The 23,527-nt window shown below is 45.5% G+C and overlaps 1 protein-coding gene across 2 annotated transcripts; it reads right to left on the bottom strand.

Annotated features, from left to right (window-relative positions):
• Positions 1-518: 518 nt before the first annotated feature.
• asap3 (ArfGAP with SH3 domain, ankyrin repeat and PH domain 3) lies at positions 519-23,442 on the bottom strand. Of its 2 annotated transcripts, none has more exons than XM_047327210.1 (26): positions 23,076-23,442; positions 19,654-19,726; positions 17,063-17,208; positions 15,554-15,628; positions 14,221-14,270; positions 13,490-13,613; positions 12,473-12,558; positions 12,063-12,138; positions 11,112-11,198; positions 10,817-10,926; positions 10,042-10,111; positions 9,840-9,927; positions 9,438-9,486; positions 8,687-8,853; positions 8,413-8,546; positions 8,117-8,208; positions 7,841-8,021; positions 6,768-6,853; positions 6,004-6,119; positions 5,829-5,896; positions 4,908-5,015; positions 3,902-4,115; positions 3,315-3,603; positions 2,694-2,934; positions 2,378-2,509; positions 519-2,280 (listed from the first exon to the last, which is right to left on the bottom strand). In XM_047327210.1, the coding sequence occupies exons 1-26, from the start codon at positions 23,199-23,201 to the stop codon at positions 2,206-2,208; spliced, it is 3,063 nt and encodes a 1,020-aa protein (XP_047183166.1). In that variant the 5' UTR covers positions 23,202-23,442; the 3' UTR covers positions 519-2,205. The 2 variants fall into 2 exon arrangements, with proteins under 2 accessions (XP_047183166.1, XP_047183167.1); XM_047327211.1 differs by having other exon boundaries at positions 2,382-2,509.
• Positions 23,443-23,527: the final 85 nt, after the last annotated feature.

Genomic DNA, 23,527 nt, shown 5'->3' with positions numbered 1-23,527 from the left:
CAAACTCACATTTTTACTCTATATAGTGACAATAGATGCTATAGCTTTGGAGGTCTTATTTAATGTAGACCAACACCAAAAAATATTCATCTTTAACAGATGCAGTTGGTTAATATCGGGGAGTTTATGTGAAAAATCTATTTGACAAGACAAGTTAACTTTTTTGTTTGTTGTTGCTATGATTAAAACCCACAAATTAGTTTGATTCTATGAGTTTTGAATTATTGAACTCCAGGTACTAGACAACAAAGGTGAATTGATTTGATTGCCACCAAGAAGTGAAAAATGTTCAGCCGTTTGTGTTTTTCAACATATACTGCTTTATAAGTGAGCTGCTCCAAACCCCTGCCAGAGGAAGTGGGGTTTAAATATAACCACGCTAACTAAATAATATAAGCAATGTGTGGATGTACTGAACATTCAGGACTCAATACTTTTGGTCTGCATTAGCTCTCTGGCTTTAAGCCACCCACCATCCATTGAACTTGCCCCTAGTTTACACTACAGAAGACAGTATGGCACTTTATCAGACATGTTTAATGTATATGTTACAAATATACTCACTAAAATTGGTTAATTTTCTATTCTTTACATTTGACAGAGGTTCCTACAGTAGTGATCTAATGCGGCCACCGGCTGCCTCACAGTTGACAACGCGCCGGGCTCGTTATTCGTCTGCCTAGGTCGTCAATTCTGATGCGAGACGACATCAGCAGAAACGGTGACGAGCAATGAGCCTCCTCGCCAGTTTGTTCAGACTCGGGAATGATTAAAAGGAAGTGAACGCCTGCAGCTTTCCCACCTTTACCTACCAACGTCACTGCTCGTCTGCAGCTAAGCGAGACGGGATCATTTCCGAACACTGAGTACGCAACTGTGCGTGTTCCCCTTCTTCCTCTGACATCAAAACAGAAGACAAATCGGACGTCATCGATTCAGCAAACATGAAGTAACACTGTCTGTAATGATACAACTGTTTAGAATGCATGTGCTAAACAATGTACACGTTGGTGGACATTTTAGACATATGTACAACAAATAGTGTAGAATTGCTGTGAAATGTGTTACACGTGGGTTATTCGTTGCTGCCGGTTTAGATAAGTGGAGCAGTTCCACCTCGCCCTTCTTCCCGACAGGTTCCCAACTCCTGGCGGCAGATGTGTGTGTGTACAGTAAGTGCAAGTGAGCTCGCGGATAGCTGGTGTGACACCCACATGCCCACAGTGAGTGACTGTGTGCTCAGTGAACAAATGACTGCACCGGGGTGCTGTAACTAACAAGCTCTCTTTAAGTGCCATTTCCTGGTAGAGAAGAGAGTCTTTTTCTTTTCTCCCTTTGCCCCCTAACACACCGACGTAATTCCGGGTTCTTCGTAGACAGATGGCCGGAGCCAGGGGGAAACTGTATCCGCCTCCTCCTTGCGCAGGCCGTGAGCCGTGCCCGGAGTCAAGGTGGCTGAGCTAGAGTTTCAGATCTCTCCCCCGGCTGCCCCCAGACGGCTGGCGTTTTTGTTGGAGACAGACTGGCAGGCACGAGGCCGCTTTTAGAGTCCCAGGGCAGGCTGCTACAGACACGGGGCAGGTCTGAACCTCACATCCAAGTTCTCAGTATCCTGTGATCTAAAAGATTAGACACTTTCCGTTCAAAACAAAAAAGCAGCCATATCTACTGTATATTCTGCAGCGGACAAGGTACACACTTGATGTTCTGCAAAACTCTCATTCTCAGTAAGTTTAAGGTGCCTTAAAGGGTTTTCCCCCTTGTAGGTATGTTTTGCCTCTAGGTACCGATCCTATAGACAACTTAAATATTTGCAATATATTGTGTTGCTTAATGTTTAGATTTACACTGAAGCATGTTTCCCAAACCACAATTAATTTGTACCAAATGATAGTGGTTCGTGGTTTTGTAGAAACAGATCAACGGGAGAAAACGTGGTCTTTGGAGTAAAAGGCTTAGTGGGACATTAAAGCCCTCATGTTCCCCTTTTAGTTTCCACGATGAGTAAATGTTAAAAGGTATAATCCCTCAAAGAGTCATTCATAACCTCAGTCGTCCCTTAGTAGGAGTATGATCCAGGTGAATAACACTGTCCTCTCTTGTAGATAAAATCCACTGTGTGGCGATGAGGTTCTGGTGAGCATCCCGTTCTTGTTCAGTTCCTCTTGTATGTCACTATACAACGCTTTCACATTTCCATGTCCTTCAGTCTGTCAGTTTGTGCACATAGTTGACGGGAAAAGTCCCAGACCTGGATGGTTCCCCTTCTATATGACCAATCTGTCGGGGAAAGGGAATAACATATTTATGATGTTAGAAAATTTACTGGATATTTCACAAGAGAGACGAGGGGCTGAAAAGCTGTAGTTGCACTTACCCACCAGTGGGGGTCATTAGTGGCCGTGACCACGATGATCTCATCTTTGAAAAAGGCGAGCTGCTCAGAACTGACTGCTCGGCAGTCCACCAAAGCCTTGACACGCTTGTGATGTGGCCGGCTGCCCGAGACCTGGAGGAGACATGCAGTATATTTCTCAGTGTGCCACCAGTATATTGACTGTGAAATCTCACTGGCCTTTTCTGATTCTCCCAGAGAAATGAAAAGCTCCTCTGAAATTGAAGACTGTGCCACGGAGGCCCTGAACTACTGGCTAGATATGATGGCAAGAAGTTTTTTGAATATGTGGCTGTACCATAGCGTTCCTGCGGGGTCGAGGGGCGCAGGTCACAGCAGGCGATGATGATGATGATGATGATGAAGATGATGACGATGATTGGGCTGGAGCAGGAGCTGGGGTGAGGCCCGAACCGTTCCCTAATAAACTGCAGTACAGCTCCTCCTGGCTGCCCACACAGCTCGGAGACAACACACCACATTTCCCCTGGTTGCCTCCTCCGCTGCTGGTCCGTCGATACGACGTGGTCTTCTCCGAGCTGGAAAGGGACAACGAAAGTGCACTGATCAGATTCAGATTTCAGACAACTTTATTATTCCCAGGAGAGCAATTCATTTCCACCGCCTAGCCAATTGATATATAAATAAAGGATAAAGAACACAATACTAGCAGCAGCTTTCAGATCAACTGGCTGCGAGAACAGAAGCAGTGAACGCAAACACATAAACAAGAAACTTAGTCAGTAATTTATGAATCTATCAAAACTGAGGAGAGCTGGATAATCATTTTCTGTCATCTGTCTAGTATTAAAGCTTGTTCAAGGGATAAGTTTATGAGATAGTGGTATTTCAATTTTCATTTCCGGCATGGCGTTATCTGTCAGTAGACTCTTCTACTACACCGGCAGTGTCGTCTTACCTGACAGGTCCTATGTGATTCGGAGAGGATGTCGGTGTGACACTGCTTTGGGACCCAGAACTAGAACCCGGTTGGCCGTCCCACGTCTGCCTATGGCCCCTGGGCAGACCTCCGTGCGCTTGGGGAGACCGAGGGGGCCGCCCAGCTTGGCCTTGGTTCTCTGTGTTGGGTGAAGGGGGGCTGTGTCGCGCCTGCGTCTGGGGACTGGAGGAGCGGGCTGGGTTAGAGCAACGTCTCAGGATGGAGCTTCCTTCCTGAGTTGTGACCGAAATCTGGGGGTCTGAGCGACCTGCGGACGGGAGAACAGGCTGTCAAAAAGAGCAACTCTGTGCAGTGCTTCTTCATTAAAGTAACACTAACCTCCTGCAAGCCCCCTAATACAATTTCCAGAAAATCTGACTGAGCCAATGTGAGAATACAGATATTTTCCAGGCTCTGAAAACAACTTCTATTCCATGACTTTAATATTGGCATTGTCGATACTGGATTTCTTAGTTCTGAAAGTTACTCTGTTGTCATCGTGTTTGATAGAAAGAAAAAGAAGACATTTACAGTGTTAAATACAGACAAACTGTACAGCAGCTCACCTCTCTGGATGGATTTAGCCGGCAGCGGTGGTGGCCCTGATGCTCCAGAGGGGGCGCTGTTGGCAGGTGGATTTCTGTACAAGAAGTCGAGATTCTCGTAGGTCTGACAAGGCCTGCTGCCTGCACTAGCAGTAGCCAAACTCCAGCGGGAAAAGGAAGTCCCACCGCCTCCGTTGGAAGCCAGTGGAGAGCGGTTTTTGGGCAGTGGGCTCACCTGGATGAAAGTGGAAAGAATCGCAGGGTTAACTTCTATAGTTTCCCCTGAGCTTTCTTTGTGGACATTCGTGACACGGCCTCCACATTTCAGAACGAACCAAACTCAAATTGCGATACAGAATTTGAGGCTAATCTGCTGCCTGTCGCAGCTTGTTGAGCTTTCATTACGTTACTAATGTCACAGCTTATTTTGCCGTTCACCTTTCAACATGTAAATCACAAAATTATTATTCTATTTAAAGTCAGGTGTATATTTCACAAATATTATACCGTATACCATTTTTTGGGACTTCTAACTGCAGGCTATTTTAATTTGTTCAGGATGGATAATAACCCGGACATTGCAGACCCCCCGGGCACATTCGAGTCAGCAGCGTGTCGTGGAAACATTTTGGTTATTGTGTTTGTACAAAAGAAAAGAACAAAAATTATATAAAAATAACAGGTATGAAATAAAACATTGCTCAAGAATTGAGAACTAAACTGAACTGTGCATTTGGATAATCGTAACACCCCTTGATAATGTTTTATCATCTTTTTTCCACAAGAGTGTGGTGGAAAACCCCTACAATATTCTTCTGCAATCTTTGCAAGGCTTTTGGCAGGGGGACAAAGTCAGTTATGAGTTTGGCCAGGTGTGTGGGTGTGTGTGTGTGTGTGTGTGTGTATGCTTGTTTATGCGCGCGTGTGTGCTTGTTTGTGCGTGTGTTTGTGTGTGTGTGTGTGTGTGTGTGTGTGTATGCTTGTTTATGCGTGTGTGTGTGCTTGTTTGTGCGTGTGCGTTGTTTACCCTCTCATCCAGCTCATCCTCACTGTCGTAGAGCTCCTGAGACTGAGTCTCCCACATGAACTCCACATGGATCTGAGAGTTGAACTTCCCACTCTGGGCCAGCTCCAACTAAAACACACAGAATCACGAGTACTCAGAATACTAATACACCTATCCAGGAAAACACATAAAAAAAGTTGGGATCGGCTAAGATGCAGTGTACTATGTCTCTCTATCAACCCATTCTTTACTTTATCTCTTTTCTGGTTTAGTTTCTACTTCTTGAGTTGCAGTTTTTGGTCTTGAGCTACGTTCAAGTACAAACATTTCAATGTTTCTGTACAAGCAGTCAGAGGTTTTGAGATCAATATAAATCAAAGAGAAAGGAGCTGAGAGGGTTGAGTGAAATAACTGAAAGGAAACTCTCCTGGGTCCAGAGAAAACCCACATCTAAATGTACATCACAGATTAAAAAGAAAGGATCCTCTCATAGCAACTTGACATCAATAGCCAATGAGCCAATCGTCAACCTTTCTGGTGAACCCTTTTTGGATTTTTAAACAGCAGGCCTGCAAAACAAGGATGTGCACAATCAAACAGGATATTACACAAAGCAGGTCTGAGTCACCAGGGCAGATGGCCGGTAAGAAAATAAAACCAGTTTATGAATGATACACAGTGGGACCAGATGAGGATAAGATTCCTCGTCCTGGGAGCGAGTCCTCAGCCGAGGCCTCGCGGCACAGGGAGTTGTTTTAAGGTAGAATTTCGGGCCGTGGAAGTTGTGTCTTGTTTTGTTTCTGGAGTTGACTTACTGGTGGGCAAATTCTAATGTCGCAGCTTGATTTCTCTGTTTGCCGTCCTCCGAGTGTCGTCTTTGAAAATATGAATTATAATTGAAATTAAAACATGAATTTAAAAGCGAGAGGAATGTGTTCTTACCAGGTCGATGCATTGTGTGTGCTGCAGCTTCCGGGCAACATCGAGGGCCGTCTCTCCTGCCAAATTCACTATTGGAGATGTAAAAAAAGAAAAGAAAAAAGAAATGGTTATGGTATTGACTTATTGCAAAGTTTAAAAATAAAAAAAAACCATGTAAATAGACGGTTAAATGCACCTGTGTGTAGGGCTGCCTTTGCTTTTAGCAGTAACTTGAGAGACTCTGGCTTGTGATGCAGGACGCTGTAGTGAAGAGCCGTGTTTCCTTCCGCTGTTCTCTTCTCCAGACAGTTGCTGTAGAGCGACAATAGAGTATCGATAGAGGCCGTTATAAATAACCGGCTTTCTTAGAAGGTCTGAAGTCGAGGTCACACTACACGAATTTCAAAGTCGTCGGATCACTGTCTTGTGATGGCGGGGTCTTGCAGTCGTTGTGAGTTCATAGTGCACGATTGACGGGCGACGGGGTCACACATTACACAATCTTTCACCAGGAGAAACCCACGACTAGAAAATGAGAACAAGAGCTTCTGCAGCTCTGCGTCGCTGTCTGACCTCCCCTTTGCGCTCGACACCCGATTTGCAGATTCCTGTATGTATTCGCAAATCTCAAATTCTTTACAAATCGGATTTTCATCGCACACACAGGTTTAGATACTGACACAACTCTCTCCGCATGCACGTGCGCACACACACATAGGTGAATGTTCAAATGAGTCTGAATGATCCTCTTGCTCTTCCGCGTTCAAACACTTTGCGATTGAGGACTGTCGATTGAGCTCTGATCTGGGGCTTTTGGCGGCGAGTTGGGAAACGTGTAGCCGACTGGAAAATCCGGCTGCAAATCATGTAGTGTGACCTATGTTAAACATAACTGATCAAGATCTTAATCCTTTTCTTAAGGAGATTCCCATCATACTTGATTGTTGGTCTGTGTCTGACCTGTTCTGGCAAAGGAAGTCCACCAGCGACAGAGAGCTTCGTTCCTCCAGACGCACAGCGAGATGAAGGGCCGTCTCTTTGATCCCCTTCAAAAGGAAGAAGTAGAGACCTAATTAGACCATAGGACTGAATCAACAGAACTTTTTTTTCCCCGTTTTTTCCAAGTTCACTGTCGGTCCGTTGCATCACGTTGTTGAATGTTGTATGTGACAATCTGGTCTACAGACATGCCAGTAGAATACCAGTAAAGCTAATATCTGAGGTCACCAGCATAACAAGTCATTTGTGCAAAAAATACGAAGAACTTCCAACAGCCTCAAGGATTGTTTGTCTGTGTGAAGTGGCGTAAGAGAGACGGAGACGTGCGAGCACAATTCAATGAGCTCGTCTCACTTGAGACGCAATTTCTGACGTAAAAACTGAAACAATAAATGAGGGTCAACCAAAACAAACAAACACACACATGCACGCGGTGAAGTTACACACTCTTATGCTTCACCGGAAGTGCACGACGGGAGGGTAGAATGTGATTAAAGACCAGAAAACTAGGCGTTGGAGAGAGACAGCGGAGGCACCGGAAACATGATGAGAGGACGAGGAGAGAGAAAAAAAAAGGGAGGGAGAAGCTGGATTATCGGCCAAAAGAAATGGAAGGGGCCCCCCACTACCCACCCACTCGAACCATGCACACAAGAGGACAATTAACACATGCTTCACATACTGCAACTATCCACACACCACCTACTATGTACTGTATGTCCTTACAGGTTTTCTACACTGGGAGGATTGGATTCTATTTTTAGGCATTTCAGTCACACCGCTAAAGTGACGGCGACATTTCAGTAACTTTGTGAATCATCTCATGAATGTGAGTGTAGCTCTTAGCGAGCAGGGTGGGCGGCCCTGTCAGGATGTAGCCGTCGTTCACCCTCCATGCGTGACATCTGCGAGGATGTTAAGAGTTTCAATTTGCCAACATGGGCTTATTAACGTTCATTCCCTCCGTGACGGGAAACCTTTCAGGAAGCGATTGCCAGTGTGGAAATCCACTTGTGGCTGCGAATCATCCTCACCTGTCCCTCCGGCAGTGCCAGCGGTTTGGCCAGGTCTGCTCCCTCAGCGTAGAGCTGAAGAAGAGAGGTGAGGTCGCGACTCTTCACGGCGTCGAACGGTCGCGCGGGATCCGCTTCTTCTCGACCCAGGACGAACCGACGCTCAGCGTATTTGGACACAATGTACTCCTTTCTGGCGTTCCTGGTTGTACGGGGTGCACAGTTTCATTTGAATTGAAATGCAGCCAATTTAAATTGGCAATCATACTTTTGGTTGAAATGGAATCAGGGACTCACATGTCACTTTGTGGCAGCGGTTTAACGGAGTCATTCGGAAGGCCCGCCTCCATGATGTCATTGAATCTGGTGTTGCCAATGCTGACGGCCAACTGGAGGGAAGCAAAATGCAGCCGCAAAGACGTGACATAAAAAGCATTTGAATGAAAGGCAGATGGTTACATAACGTCTGCATTTAGGAAATCCTGACAGAAAACTGTCAGGAAACAGAAACTCCACCAGGGCTGCGTCTGTTTTTGTTGTTGTTGTTGTTGTTGTTTGCACGTGCTGTGTGTTTCCATGTGTGCATTAAGTACCAGGAGCTCAGAGGTGCTCAGCAGGTCCAGAGTGAGAGACTGGATCCTGGAGTAGTGGACACCCAGCTCTCTGTGGATCCCAGAGCACTCGATACAGGTCAGGATGCCCAGATTCGTCGACAGCCATGTTGGATCTGACGTACACAGAGTAGAAAAAACAGAAAAGACTGTTAGAAACGCACCACTCCAATTTTATAATTATTGTACGAGTCATGTCAAGCTCTGAGCACTCATTTTGCGCATTTAATTTTGCAAACAGCAAAGGCCGGCCGACCTGGAGCCCCGCAGTCAGCACAGGCCTCGTTGCCCGGCATGTGTCGCAGCTCAGCGATGATGGCTCGGGAGAGCTCCTGCAGCCCGCTGTCCTGGAGGTGGAGCTGGTCTCCTCCGAGCGCTGTGTTCAGGGCCTCCTCCTTGCTGTTCTGCAGCACTGACACCCAACTGAAGTACAAACACAAATACACAAAACAGAAAAGTGTTCAAACAGGGAAGAAGATTGATCCTTTCAGTCTTTTCCCCCCCTGAAGATCAAACGTGTCCCAAAATGTGTCTTGCACAATGTGGCTTTTTTGCGCAGTTGTCTGCTGACAAGTCATCATCACTCTCACTTTTACTAACCAGACTCATACCCTTTCATATCTGAAGCTCTGGCACTTTTCTATCCAAACCATTTCCATTCGCCTCTGTCCCAAAAACTCACACCGCAAATCACATCAAAAGAAGGAGGCCCGCACACACAAGGGCAGGGCGGCGGACAGAAAACCCCACATGCAACCCTCATCCAACACCACATCACAACACACAAAGTTCTCTCGCTTGCTGTCTCTGGCTAGAAAGAGTCCCACCCTACACCAGCTGGGCTGGGGTCTCCCAGAGGACAGCTTGACAACCGTTGTCTTTCTATCTAACCGCTCCCTTTCAGTACAACCCTCCTCTAAGTGGAGTCTTCTTTCGAATGCTGGATACGTACCACTGGCACAGTAAATAAAAGCAAACACGCAGCCTATAGTGGTTTCAATGCTTACATTAAACATTCCTGCTCGTCCTCTGCCTGGAAATGGTACGTCCGATTATCTACGGAGAAGGAGAAGTGTTGGTTATTGTCAGTCGATCTTGAAAGAATAAATGACCACCAAAACAAAGTTGTTGGTGGTGGTTTGAATGTTGAAACTCGACAGTGGAAACAAAGGCTGCACAAAGAAAAACTGAGACGATGCACATAATCATCTGTTTCACGTCACAACTGTGTAGATTAATCATAAGGCAACTCTGGCGTTTATCCCAAGTAAAATGTGTTCCGCTCTCAATTTGTATGCATGTGGGGACCGACTGAGTGGGCATACTTTCACACAGCTGCACTGCAGATGACTCTAATGATGATATGTTGAGGGTAAAGTGTAAAGGTCAAAGCTTGGGAATGAACCTACGAGTGACCAGGTCAAAGGTCCTCCTGTCCTCTGGGTTCGGCCGCACCTGACAGGTCAGTAGGTTCAACTTGGCGGGCGGTCGGTTGATCTGAAGGCAGACACACAACGCTTATGTCAGTATGTGTGCGTTGGGACAAAAAAAAAATAGAGACAGAATTCAACTGACAGATGTGAGGCGACGCTTTAACCCGTGTGTTCTCACCGTGCTGTGGGAAATCGTCAGGCAGCCAAACTTGACTCCGCACTTTCTCTTCTGCCACACCTTCCTGATGCTGCAGGTTCAAATGGACAGTTAGACGTCGGACACATTGTGCTGTTAGTGTAGCGAATACCGACTGGATGGTTTCTGTGCAGGTAATCGGCATGTGCCCTTGGTTTGAATGACGAAAATCTATACGTTGTGCTCACTCCTGTTCACAGGGTTCCAGTCTTGCTTTCATTATCTTGACTGAATCGGGTAAAGTGCCTGAGAGCCCTTTTTCCGTTTAGTGTCGGTGGCCTGAGGAAAGTTTACTCTCCTGCTGTCTCACATTCGCCCCACTGAACCACATCCCCTCTCCTTATCACACAGTAATCTGTCACTCTGTGTGTGTGTGTGTGTGTGTGTGTGTGTGTGCGCGCGTGTGTGTGTGTGTGTGTGCGTGTGTGTGCATGACGCAAAAGCTGGATCTGCTCAGTTAGCTAGTCTGCCAATAAGTTCCACAGGAGGGGCCCCTGTTTAAATCTTCATCTCACAATAATGAAGACCAGCTGGGGCAGACAAAGTCCGACCCCCCCCCCCCTTCTCTCTTTCTCTCCGTGCCTCTCTTCTTGCTGACTTTAGTCAGTGAGCTAACACGTGATGGCCAGTTACGGGCATGTAATACGGTTAAAATGCATGAATAGTATTTTCAATTCTAATACAACATGTGTTTTAATGGCGCTTGTAACTTAAACGCCAACAAGGAATGAACACTGCAGCTAATGCTTTTACACACCCGTCACTCTTCTTGAGCAGAAAGCCGGATTTCTCGGTCCCATACTTTTTGTTGCCCTGTGGTTGGTGGATGCTGTACCCATTGCCGGAGTTCTTCCTGTTCATGTACTCCTGGGACACAAACAAAGGATTTTAAACTTGAAACATTTCATCACGGCTCTGCAGGTCATGACATTTGAAACAATACAAACCAACTGGAATTGCCACTAAGCACACGTTTTGTTTCATGCATCGACACAGTGAGATCCACAGAATGTCATCTTAAAACACTTAAGTAAGAACAAGAGGAAGAATACCTCTTTCCCCTCCACTTGGAGAAGTAACCTGAGAGAATCCCTCAACTGCGTGAGTTGCTTTACTTCCTCGTCCTGGTCCAAACGCACCTACAATACGCAACACACACACACAGACACACACACAGACACACAGAGACACACAGAGACACACACACACACAGACACACACACAAGTTAATTTAACTAATGTAACATACGATTTAATTATTGGGAAGAGCGGCTAATTGTTGTGCTCTTCAAGCTTACATAACGGGGTTTTTATTTGTTCCCGGAATGGGGTGTGGAATGACAATACACCAGAGTTTTGTGTAATGACCTAAATAATGCAGAACAGGGCTCAGTACTGGGGTACTGACATTATTTTAGCTTTTTCTTTTTTCCCCAAGGAACCATAGCACAGATTCTGTCTGAACACCCTGCTTGAGGCTGAGGTCTGGCATGTCTGAGCGGGTCTGTGTTCTGCCCATGAAGAACCAGAAAAACCTCTAACGTTCCAGTACCACAGTCTGTTTCCAGTGCTCTCCACAGAAGGAAAGAAGGCAAACGTTGTGCAGCCTGGAAACCAGTCAGGGTGGTTGGAGGAATAAGTGTGCAGCAGGGAAAGAATGAGGGATGCTTTCTGTTTCGTCTATGGAAACAGGGGAAGACTCCAATAACAATCTCTGCTTGTGGGTTCAGCTGAGGGGAAGTACCAGAGGAGAGTTTTGGCAGTGGTGTAAGAGTAAAGTCGAGCTATAGGAGGTACTAAAACATTTGGTGATTTACAGTGAATGCTTTACTGCAAGTGTCTCCTTGGACACAGTTTGGCCTGTTGTTGTCACTGAGCAATGGATGACAAATGTGCGTGGGTGGATTTGGGGTATGATAACATCAAACTCTTTTTTACATCCCCTATAAAAACAACTGATGTAGTGCAGGTTGAGAGAAACCAGCAGCAGTTTCCGTGATTACCGTGTGCACAGAGGCAGCGAGCTTCTCGATAAAGGGAACGAGATTCTCGGCAGCTTTCAGCCCATCCTGAAAAAAACTGAGATCAGAAGAAAGAACAAATGCTGAGTCATGACGGCACCCAAGTCCAAACATCCTAGTTCGCACCAAATCAAAACATCACATGCTGAAGCTGTGCAAGCAGCTCCGTTCCCACATCAAAACCCTGGCATGATTAGAATGGGTAAATGGTTAACACCAGTAATAATGGCTTGCAGAAGGAAGTGAAAACCAAAGAACCCCAACTGCTACGCAGAATCCCTCACTACACCCTGGGGTAGAAATCTAACCCAACTGCTTTTTAGTTCAAAAGGAAAAACTTTCTCGTTCTCATTTCACATCAAGAAAAAAAAGGGGCTACGACTGAGACGAACCTGAGCTGGGCCTGGAAATATTTGACCAGGCTCTGGAGGAGATCGGGGCCCTGACGCACCTTCAGCTCCTGGATCTTCAGAAGATACTGAAAGCATTAATACAGAAAGTTTCAAATTAAAAACTGCCGATAATAGAAGTTGTCCATAGAAAAGTCTGAATGTACAAATGTTGCATTAAAATAAGCCATCACTTCCCCGCAGCGATAACTAAAGGCTCATCCTCGACTACACATATTATACATCCTGTTCTGAGCTGTGGCAGCTTGTTGTCTAGGACACATGTGAACACTTGAAAGAGTAGTCATTAAAATAATATGAAAAACATAGAGCGGGCTTTATTCTTAAAGAAAAAATACACTGACATTCAACTTCAGGCTTTTCGAGACTTTTTGTGAGTATGGAGGAAAGAAGAGCAGACGGAGGGACGGAGGGGTGGGGAGGGTTGCAACAAGTGGAAGTTCCATTTTCCCTGCCTCTCCTCTTTGTCTCAACAGCTGGTCTCAGTCAGAATTAGACCTCGCTTGTCCTCAGGGTGTTGTACACCAGCAACCAGAGACTACACCACCTGTACGTCACAGCACTGCCAGTACAATTCACAATCGTTTCCCCCCATTTTGGCTTTCAGGTGTGGGTCATAAAGCAGCTTTATCTGCCTTTGAACTGCACTCTCTAATGTTTATGGCCCAGTTCTACTGCGAGCTCTGCAAAACTCCACCAATTAAACTGTTGTTTGACTTTGTAAAGCACTTCTCTTCTTTTTTTTTCCACCATAGGGATTACTGGAAAGACACAAAATAGGTTTTGATGCCGGGCCATCCAGTTGACCATGGATGCAATATGGAATCCACAAGGCAGACCACCCGTGTGTGCTAAATCAAGCCCGCCTCAGGTATGTGAAAGGTGTCTGTCTGTGTGTGTGTGTGTGTGTGTGTGTGTGTGTGTGTGTGTGTGTGTGTGTGTGTGTGTGTGTGTGTGTGTGTGTGTGTGTGGTGTTTGGACTGGCACCGATCCCCCCACCTCACACATTTGCAGCTGAAATGACCTCCTCTCTCGCTCCATGTCCTCGCCGCCGTCTGATCCCTCTGCCCTGATCAGCCCCAGCTGCCTGGTCTTCTCCTTCCTCTCCTTCTCCAACTTCCCTCTGACAGGGCGAGGCAAAGAAAGAAAGAAACGGAGAAAAACAAAGAAGCAGACTTTTTACAATGTTGATTGCAGAGTTTCATATTACCATGACGCAAATTCATAACTTTCACCAAATTAAAATTGTATAAACGCCTCTTGAACAGTATTTTTTTTTCATCTTCTGGGACCAAGAATGAACAAAAGGAATTGTATCCTTATTCATTTAAGGGTGTGTCACAAGTTTTTCGCCGACTGTTCTCTCTGATTAACCATTTAAGCATTTTACAAACTGAGGGCCTTTTTTCCCTCACTCATTCACTTTCCTCATAGTGAGGGAGGGGGGTGGATGAAAGACAATAAGGGAGATGTGTAATCTCCTTACAACATTATAAAACACTTCAGACTCAGAGTGAGATCAAATGATATCTGCGAAGTGCACCGGCCTCACTTTCATTTCATAGCAATGTAATGGCGAGCAAGAACCGTAAATGTGTGACATCATGACGCTCCTGGGGCCATAACATCTACCCCAGGCTTCAGTTTCCCTCCTCTCTCGTGAAAGCAAATGAGGCTTGAGGATGAAGAACGCAACTGTAATCACACACGCATGCAGTATCGTTAATTACATTTTTATGTCGTAATCCTTCCAGCTCTTTTCCATCTGTTTCTTGAGCTCCTACAGGAAAAAAAAAAGACACAGAGAGAGAGAAGAAGAGACCATGGTTACATGTGAGTGCACTGTAAATGTACGTCACGTGTCACTGTAATGTCCCTATAGCCAGACAGTAGAACATGATCAATAAAATGCCCCAGCAAGAGGCTGATAGTCCGCACACAGCCAGGTGAGGCAATATGTGGCGGTGTGTAATAATCTGAGTGAGTAGAGCCAGACAGCTGATGTACACAGACATGATTACTCACATGAAAAATAACTAATCTGCAATCTGACCGAACAGGATTTCAGTCACACTGTGTCTCCCTTCGCAGTCCCAGCGAAGCAACGTTCAGCTGTGGAATCAGCCGTTTAAAAGACGGGGCAGTGACAGGAGCTTACAGAAGCGTCAGCCTGTTATTACTCACTGCCGTCGGCATGGCAAATCCAAAAGGTCAGACATTGGCCAAAGACAGACTGGTTCAGTGTCGGGAGTGTAGCTCGGTCTTACTCATTAATCTGCATAAACAGCCTTATCTTATCCACTTCATATATCTCAGAAGACTCCGCGACTACGACACAGGCAGAAGGCCTTATCCGCTTAAAGAGGAAATCCAGCCTTAAATTGATTTTAGAGTATTTCAATCATTTTGGACAGGAAAGCCAACATCTCTAAACACAGATATCCGTCTCCCAAGGCTGCAAATCACTCCATCTTAGACACATATCCTCACAAGACTCTGTTTGTTGGCTCAAACAAAACCATTAAGTGCCTGACTAGACAATCTTTGAGTGACTTATTACAAATAAATTGTTTATTGGAGTGAGGAGCTTTAAAAGCCTGTTCTAAAAGTTGTTACTTTACTGAATGAAGAGTTGGACAAGGCCTTGATATACAATAATATCATATTGTGATATAAGACCAAATATGGTCACATGTATGTTGTAATAATCCTGGGATCCCTTCAGTATCAACTCCTCCCATCCCTCAAGCTGTGTGTGATAATCTCTACATCATATCCACATTATGTCTTTATGATGTTATTTATTATGTTTACTAAAAAATACAGGTGCAAATGGCTTTTGAGAGAATCTATAATCATCTTTAAAATATTGTTATCAATGCTAACATTTCTTTATGATTATATAACCCCAATATCACCTAGCCCCATTGAACAGCTAGACGATTTTTCTCTACCACAACCACAGGCTGTAATTCAAAAACTAAAAACTGACCTGTATCAAAATATATTAGAAACAATTACTAGTCTACTTCCGGGTGGATTTAACAGAAAATCTGAACTCACCAGTCTGCTGTCACGGACCTCTGACTTCAGCACATTTTCCAAAGGAAAAGCCATGATGTTGTTGAGGTTTTGTACCTGAAACACAAGAGCAGAGGAAATGAGTAAAAAACAGACAGACCTTATATCCTTCAGTATGAGCAAACACACACACATGGTTACATTACATTCATTTAGCTGGCGCTTTTGTCCAAAGCGCCTTACAAGTGCATTCAACCGAGAAGAAATGAATCCAAAAAGTGCAAGAATCGTGAGAGTACATGAACATTTATCAAATAGGTATCACACATGCACACACACGCACATTTTCTATCTCCCTATGGACTTGCACTTCTGGGAAAGAGTGAAACATGGTGATTCAGTCATTTTGAACTGGTGAGTCATCAACAGAACAACAACACTGGACCACGATCTGTACCATTAACATCTTTGGGATACCACTTCATCAAAAGTGTTTGTGTTCACCAAAGTAGAAGTTGAGATAAATGTGAGGTTTGTACAGAGCTGAGGTGAAATGTGATGAATGAATCACAGAAAAACACCAGCAGGTTACGAGTTACAGTAAAGACGTGATTAAAATCAATTCCCTCGTGAAGCTGACCACTGTTGAAGTATGTTTGTACGTGCCACTGCAGCCCTTTCATGGCTCCTGGAGGATTACAACAAGCTGCACCATCCACTACACTATAAATAATGTCCCAACCAACTCCAGGAGATGACCTTGATATATTGACACAGAACGCTGCGGATTGTTTTGGTTGGCATCCAGACGCTGAGGTAATACATGGAGTTCTGACAGAGGGAAATACCAACTCCCAGAGTCAACACACGCCATCAACACATGATGGATGGATGGATCAATGCATGCATGCCTGTATGCACACAGTGGACAGTGGGACAATCATGCAATCACTCACACCGCACATTAAGGGACACGCTCAGGTTGATTTTGCTGTGTAACACCTTAAATCACCCCCTTGTTAGTCTTTTGGACCCACTTCGTGTTAACATCTGTAAGGCCCGGTCTCCCCAGTGCGACTTTGATTGACACGTGGGAGGGCGTGTGTCTGACAGTGTGTGTGTGAGGAGGGTTTTCGGGACGGCCTCATACTTTACAGTCAAGAGGCTCAAGAGGCCGACAGCTGGTGAAAGGCCATTTCCCAGTGTGTGGAATCACACACACACACACACACACACACAGTTTCTCACAACACATACTGTACACCAAACATCTAATGATCTGCCACCTGCTGCGGTTTCAAATGAATCTAAATTTAGCTGATCTACTGTGCTTCCCCCTCTTTATCATCTTTCAGATCATGTCATCATTTGGGGGTTTTGGAGTCATGTAAGAGAGCCAGCTCCTCTTAACCCTTTTTGTTTTCCACCACACGTTCCTCAGTCCTCACAAAAGGTTTTTGACATGCGTCGTTTGAACTCTCCAGCTAATTTGGAGACACATCCCCTTCCCCTTCTTCTTTTCTTCCACACCCCTCTCTCCTCTGTCCTCACCAGATTCTTGAAGAGGGCTGTGACCTCTCTGGTGAACACAGCCAGGTTGAGGAAACCCGTGGAGACTTCGATGTTGTCCTGGGTCAGGTGACTGTTCCCCAGGTTCTCCAGCACCTCGATATACTGCTCTTTGCTTTCCACGTGGGCTGAAAAACAACACACATGTACACAGAATGAGAACAGACGAGGACGAGCAAAAGTGACTCGAGCTACACGTGCAGGAATTCAGAAAAAAGGCAGAGTATTTTAACAAGACAAACATGTGGGACAAATTAGTCCTGGTTTCCACCCATCCTGGAACAGGAGACAGGCACATATATAGAGAGAGAGCCATGCTTCTCTTGGGCTTATAGGTCAATGTGTAATGTTATAGGTCACTTTCCCAAGTGTCATGACCTCAATGGGTCTCAGTCTGTTGATTTTATGTGGAAAAACGCCTGATGGAAGAGAATCAGAGCTGTGCCCGCCACCAGTTCAGTTTACATTGTTGCTAGACAAGGATTTACCCAAAGGCTCTTTGAATGTGAGGCTTCGATGAGGACACCAAATAAACACAAGTCACAATTCAAGCCATGGAAGTCATCATATTCAATCAGCAGAGATGGGCAATTGATGGACGACCAAGTGAGTGTTCACCACAGCCATGCAGGGACATCTCATGTGGCATCAGGAAACCCAAACAAAAAAGAAGATCTTTTGTTGGTGGTTGTGGACTAGCATTGTAACAAAGTGGGAGAGGAACACGTGGTCCAGGCAGCAGCAGAAATAGCCCATAGTAGACTAAACACACAGAAGCAGAAATAAGCGGATAAGGTATAAGTTCATCTCTTCTGTTTCCAGTTTCCATTTCAAGGACAATATAAGATGGTAAACTGACTGTGGCTGGGAGACAAAAGCTGCTTTTAGAACTGAAGTCCGGACATTTTCCTAAACTTCAGAACTTTTTCTGAACTCAGGGGCTGCATGAGAGAACGCAAATGTCCGCAAATGTTGCTCTCCGCGACTTGCCGCTTCGATTGGGAACGCATCTGCCTGGGACAATCTCCTCCCGCGTTCTTCGAATGTGAATGGCGAACTGCAAAAAGGCTGCACCCAATTTTCCAAACATCTTCCTAAAGTTCATGTCTACAAACAGCTGGACAGACACAGTCGTAATTCACTGACTGTAAAGCAGCAATGGAACATTCTGTACGACAGCGATATTTTGTAATTCAAGCGAAGAAAGCAGACACACTGCAGGACGGAGGAGATCGAACCAAGGGGAGCCGGAAAACTGCGCGGCTGTGGCTGCGTGAACTATAATAATAAACAACAGACGAGCATCTATCAAACAACAAGCAGCTGAGTCACAGAGAAGCTCAGCGGATGATTTTACTTCTGACCTTTACCAGATACCAGCGGAGCAACTCAACTCTTTCACTCCTCTGCCAGAACACACAGAGACTCACAGGCCTCGGCATCTTGGCAGAAAAAAATGGCACTTAGCGGTTTATGGGAATAGAGAACTAAAGAAGAAGAGAACATCTCACCGTGTGTGTGTGTGTGTGTGTGACACAGTAAGGGGCCATGAAAGCAGCATGGGGGAGGGGTCTTTATGTATCGTGAGTCAGGCTGTGTCAATCCATGATTACCATCAGGACTGATGAAGAGGTTCAACAACCGCAGCCAACCCATATGATTCTACTTAGATACAGAGGAAGAAATCGAGAAGAAGGGTGAGCGGAGGATAATCATGGCGCACTTCTCCGCAGATGCTGCAGCGCTGCTGACTGGATCTGGTTGCCTAATGCTGGGCAGCTGCCTTTCTGACTCACTTTTTTTTTTACTAAAAACTATGAGTTGGAGCAGCGAAATGGGAAGCAGACTTGTAACTAGTGAGTTCAGAAAAACAAATTCAGGATATGTTACGCAGCTTCTCGCTTTCTCCCTGAGAAACTTGTTGCACATAGCATTTACCTTAACACGGGCACACACACACACACACACACACACACACACACACACACACACACACACACACACACACACACACACACACACACACACACACACACACACACACACACACACACACACACACACACACACACACACACACACACACACACACACACACGGTCCCATAACAAGGGGCCTCCCCAATAAACACCACTGCCCACGCGAGCCTGATGATGTCATCTGCACCAGGCTCACACAGTGTATTCTACGGAGGCCCCTCTCTGCACAGAACAGCTCATCCTGCCATAATAGAGGCTGACCTCTTTCTAAACAAGACATCCTTCCACACATCTTGCTGATGCTGTCGCTTCTCTCGACCCTGAAAACTTCCACGGAGAACTTTAGGCCAACACGGATGAGAAGTCCTCAAAGCGCCACATGGATGAAAGTGTAACTGCTACCGAGCTCTGCGTGTGAACAGATTCATCTCTCCGCGACATCTTGAACTACATCCACTGACTAATGAAGAGTGATCCGGTTGAAAGGCTCTGGGAAAAAGCTCTGCAGGCAGACTTGGAGGTGAAGGTTTTTTCCCCCCCCTTCAAACTAGTAATGTATTGGGTGAAGCGAGACCATTGTAATGTGACACTTACAGAGGCCAGATGTGTGTATAGCTTTGATCATCTTCTTCATCTTCTGCAGAGTTGTGTGGTCCATCTCCAGAGACTGCAACAAAAGAAAACAATGAAACAGCGTTAGGTGTGTGAAATAAAAAAATAAAAAAAAAATAAAACGAACAACACTAGACAGTGTCTTCATCCTTGGTGTGGTAAATGTAAATCAAGTCCTGAGTCCGAAACAGGGTATATGTAAATTGAAAAGTTTGCTATTTGAGAAACTGATTTAAGCAAAGCTGCCGAACTAAACAACTGAATTCAAGCAAGATCCTTAATTATACATTGTAATTTTAGGTGATGACTTAGTCAGTTTTCAGCGGGACAGGAAAATCTCAAGTGGTTGACAAAGTTTTGCAGTTTCATCCTGTGATCGCCCGCCGCCACTCAAGCCTTCGCTCTCCCTGCTGCGCAGACTAGGCGTTACGGTCTTTCATGGACATAAGAATTTGTACGCTCTCTCTGCTTCAGGTTTACTGTATGTTTCTTTTGGGTGTTGAGTCAAACTTGATTTCCTCACGGTTGAATCGTGAGTAAGGCGAAGACGTGAGTCAGCGCTTTCCAACAAAACAATCATCCGTCTTGCAGCGTCACTCAGAGCCTGGAATGATGTGATGATGTCTGGGTCACTTTTCAGGTTGAATCAACACTTTCCCACATTAAAACCAGACTGGGAGTTTTTCTGCAGAAAGAAAAAAAAACAACAACCTTCCTGCAACTAAATGACACATGATACACGCAGACAGTCCATTGGCTTCGTCGTATTCGGACAATCAACCTCTTCCAAGCCAACGAGGTTTAAAGTACACCCTGTTTTATTCTCCTTGCACACGCCACTTGTTTCACCAAGCTAGAAACGCGGCACTCCACCTACAGAACATGCCACCAGAAATAGCTTTAATGAGCCAGTAATCTAGACTTAACAGACACTCCGCCTTGTTAGATTGTGCTGTTTACACGCCCCAGTTCTCCCTGGACAAGTCAACTCCCTAAGTGTTACTTCACTAATTAAAAAGGGCGATGTGGGTGTTGAGCAATGTGGCTTTTCAGACAATGAATAGGAAAGTGCTTTAGTGGAGACTGAGGATGGGAGTTAATGCTGCTGCTGCTGCTGTCAGATTTTCCTCCGCTTGGTAAGTTGGCTGGCAGACGGGGGATGAACAGCGGAAACCAGCTGGTGCAGGCCGATCAAACAGGTTGCGTGAAATAAATCAGTGTACACGGACACAAACAGGCAGTCGGAACCAACAAGCTATCAAAGAAGAAAACAAGAATCCCCTCTAGACAGGGTGCAGAGCTCCACCCCTTATTATAGTGATATTTAGATCCTACGGCGTCTTCAACGTCGCCTTATTGTGACTGGAAACAGGGTTGCATACACCTGCTGTCAGGGTGTGTGTGTGTGCGTTTGTGACTACAGGCAGCAGCGGAGATTAATATTTCATGACTAACCGATACCTGATCCTTACTTACCACAATAAGCCAGCCATGAAGACACACTTGGCTGCAGGACAACCAACAATATTCCATTTCAACATGCTAACCATAGGGGAAGACTTTAGGTCTGTTCTTGAGGAAAAAAAAACATGAATCCAAGCTGTAGGAAATTGAATCAGTCCTTATCCCCGTCTTTCCTCGTTTATCGCTGTCTCTAATCGGGAGTAATAACTAACAATCAGCTGTGTGTGTGTATGTGTAAATGGTGTCTCTGTCTCTCTGCCTGCTGCCATAACCCACACACATGCCCACACATTACCCTGCCCATTAATCAAGCTTTTCCCCTGCCGGGCTAACTAAACATAATAACTATAGACCTATCTATAAAGGGACTATTGCATCTGTGTGTCTGTCTGTCTGTACGTGTGTAAGATTCCAGCATGACCCTCCCCAGAGCAGCTATTCCAGCTATGTTTTTTCCAGTGTGTCATAGTTGTAAAAAAAAAAAAAAGGACATCAGTCCAAGATAAATGCATCAGACAGCTGTCTAAAGGCAGGGAAGTCTTAATGAAGACCTTCCATCTCCCATAGGCTGATCAAGACTCCACGTATCAATGGGTAATGTGTCCATCATTTAATATCAGTGAAATATCAGGAAATTCAGACTGTAGACTGAACTAATGAGTCTGAGCTGTCAAATAACCATTACATAGGAAGCGATTACTTTGTCACATTATGTACATCTAATTTTAGAAGGAAAAAAAGCCTCAGTTTGATGATTCAGACTAATGTGAGCTCTGTCTGCAAACACTGGGTTGCACTAGAACAGCAAACTATCATGTTTTGTCACAAGACGACACACAAGGAAGGAGGCAAACTGTGTGCGTGTGCGTGTGCGTGTGTGTGTGTGTGTGTGTGCACTTGGATTATTTGTTTTATGGCAGAGTTCAGTGGCAGCCTCCCTCCGTTTCCTCCTTTGCAAGCTTTATGGAGAGCAGATTTCAAACAAACACAAAAACGTGCGGGCACACACACACACACACACACACACACACACACACACACACACACACACACACACACACACACACACACACACACACACACACACACACACACACAGAACTCAAACCAGCCTTGAGCCAAAGTAGCAGTTCAAACAGGCAACATGCACAAGCTGGCCCTCACAGTCACAGGCAGGCTTTGCAGGAGGCATGGTCAAACGTGTGCAAGCACAAACAAAAAATCAAAATCAAATCTTATTCTGTCAAAAGAGCCACTCTCCTCTCCACCATGTCTTCTGTGCCACATGTATGTGTGTGTGTGTGTGTGTGTGTGTTTGTGTCCCATCTTCAGAGAAAGTAAACCTTCTGCAGGCCTGTTTTACATGACCTTGCCAGGTCAGCCTGTATTGGATGGCTATATGCTACTATCCAGTCTTTCCTGAAGACTGTCCAAGTGCAGCACCCACCACACACACCCATTGTGTGTGTGGTGTGTGTGTGTGTGTGTGTGTGTGTGTTTTGTTTTCAACTGACAAACATTACAAAAGCCACATGAGGGTGTACAAAACACACTTCTGAGCTGTGAAATTTTCCTGTCCAGTACCACATATGCCAACTTCATACCACATTTTACCAGATATTAAGAGCACCCAAAACCCCAGACATGCATTACTATACCAAGACGTGTTGCCCCCAACAACAGTTATATGCTGACAGGAAACACCTTGCACACATGCCCATTTGTATAATCCCATGTAATAATTCCATTTTGACGCAATCTTCGTATCTTCGGGGGTACAGTAAGAAAAAACACCTACAATAATCGCCTGAGAATATTAAGACTGCAAATCTACAGGTGAGTGAGTGTGAAGAGCCTCTCCAGCCCGTGCGTGGAGCAGCTCTACGTGAACAGGTAAACAATCGGAGAGAAAGGAGTGCGCGTCTCGGCGCCGCTCTCACCTCCTCCACGGTGGAAACTGTGTTCCGACAGTCGCTCATCTTGGACTGGAAACTCGAAGTCCCCGGCGAAGACAGGTCCTCGTTTGTCAGGACCACAAAGTCGGAAATGCTTATTCGCTCCGGCATGTTTGGAGCGAAGTACGGGTCCGCGAAGTGACTGGGGAGAGGAAGCGAGTCAAAGTTTTACGCGTCCCATTTGGAGAAACCCGAAGACGCTCGTCCACTCCTCCGTTGTTGTTGTTGTTGTTGTTGTTGTTGTGTGCAAGGTGGCCGCCGGACAAAGAGACTGCTCCTCGGAGTGTCAGTGAAAAGTTTGCGTCCTGACCGAGCGCAGACTCCGCTCAGCCAATCTGTGCGCGCGGAGGTAAATCAGCGCGCTATTGTGCGCTCGGCGAGGGAGGGAGCAAACTCCACCGTCACGTGGGAATGGTTGTGCGCGCGCGCGCGTGCGT

The sequence above is a fragment of the Scophthalmus maximus genome, chromosome 15, assembly GCF_022379125.1.
Source record: "Scophthalmus maximus strain ysfricsl-2021 chromosome 15, ASM2237912v1, whole genome shotgun sequence".
In the NCBI taxonomy this organism is placed as follows: Eukaryota; Metazoa; Chordata; class Actinopteri; order Pleuronectiformes; family Scophthalmidae; genus Scophthalmus; species Scophthalmus maximus.
The sequence above is the reverse complement of the archived record's forward strand: the minus strand, read 5'-3'. Positions and strand labels throughout refer to the sequence as shown.

What these genes read in the sequence shown, in the direction of transcription:
- asap3 (XM_047327210.1), bottom strand. Translation starts at nt 23,201, where the DNA reads ATGCCGGAGCGAATAAGCATTTCCGACTTTGTGGTCCTGACAAACGAG. An exon ending in TATACACACATCTGGCCTCT is followed by an intron (nt 17,209 to 19,653) that starts GTAAGTGTCACA and finishes GTTGTTTTTCAG; the next exon opens with CCCACGTGGAAAGCAAAGAG. An exon ending in CTGCTCAAGAAGAGTGACGG is followed by an intron (nt 10,112 to 10,816) that starts GTGTGTAAAAGC and finishes TTGAACCTGCAG; the next exon opens with CATCAGGAAGGTGTGGCAGA.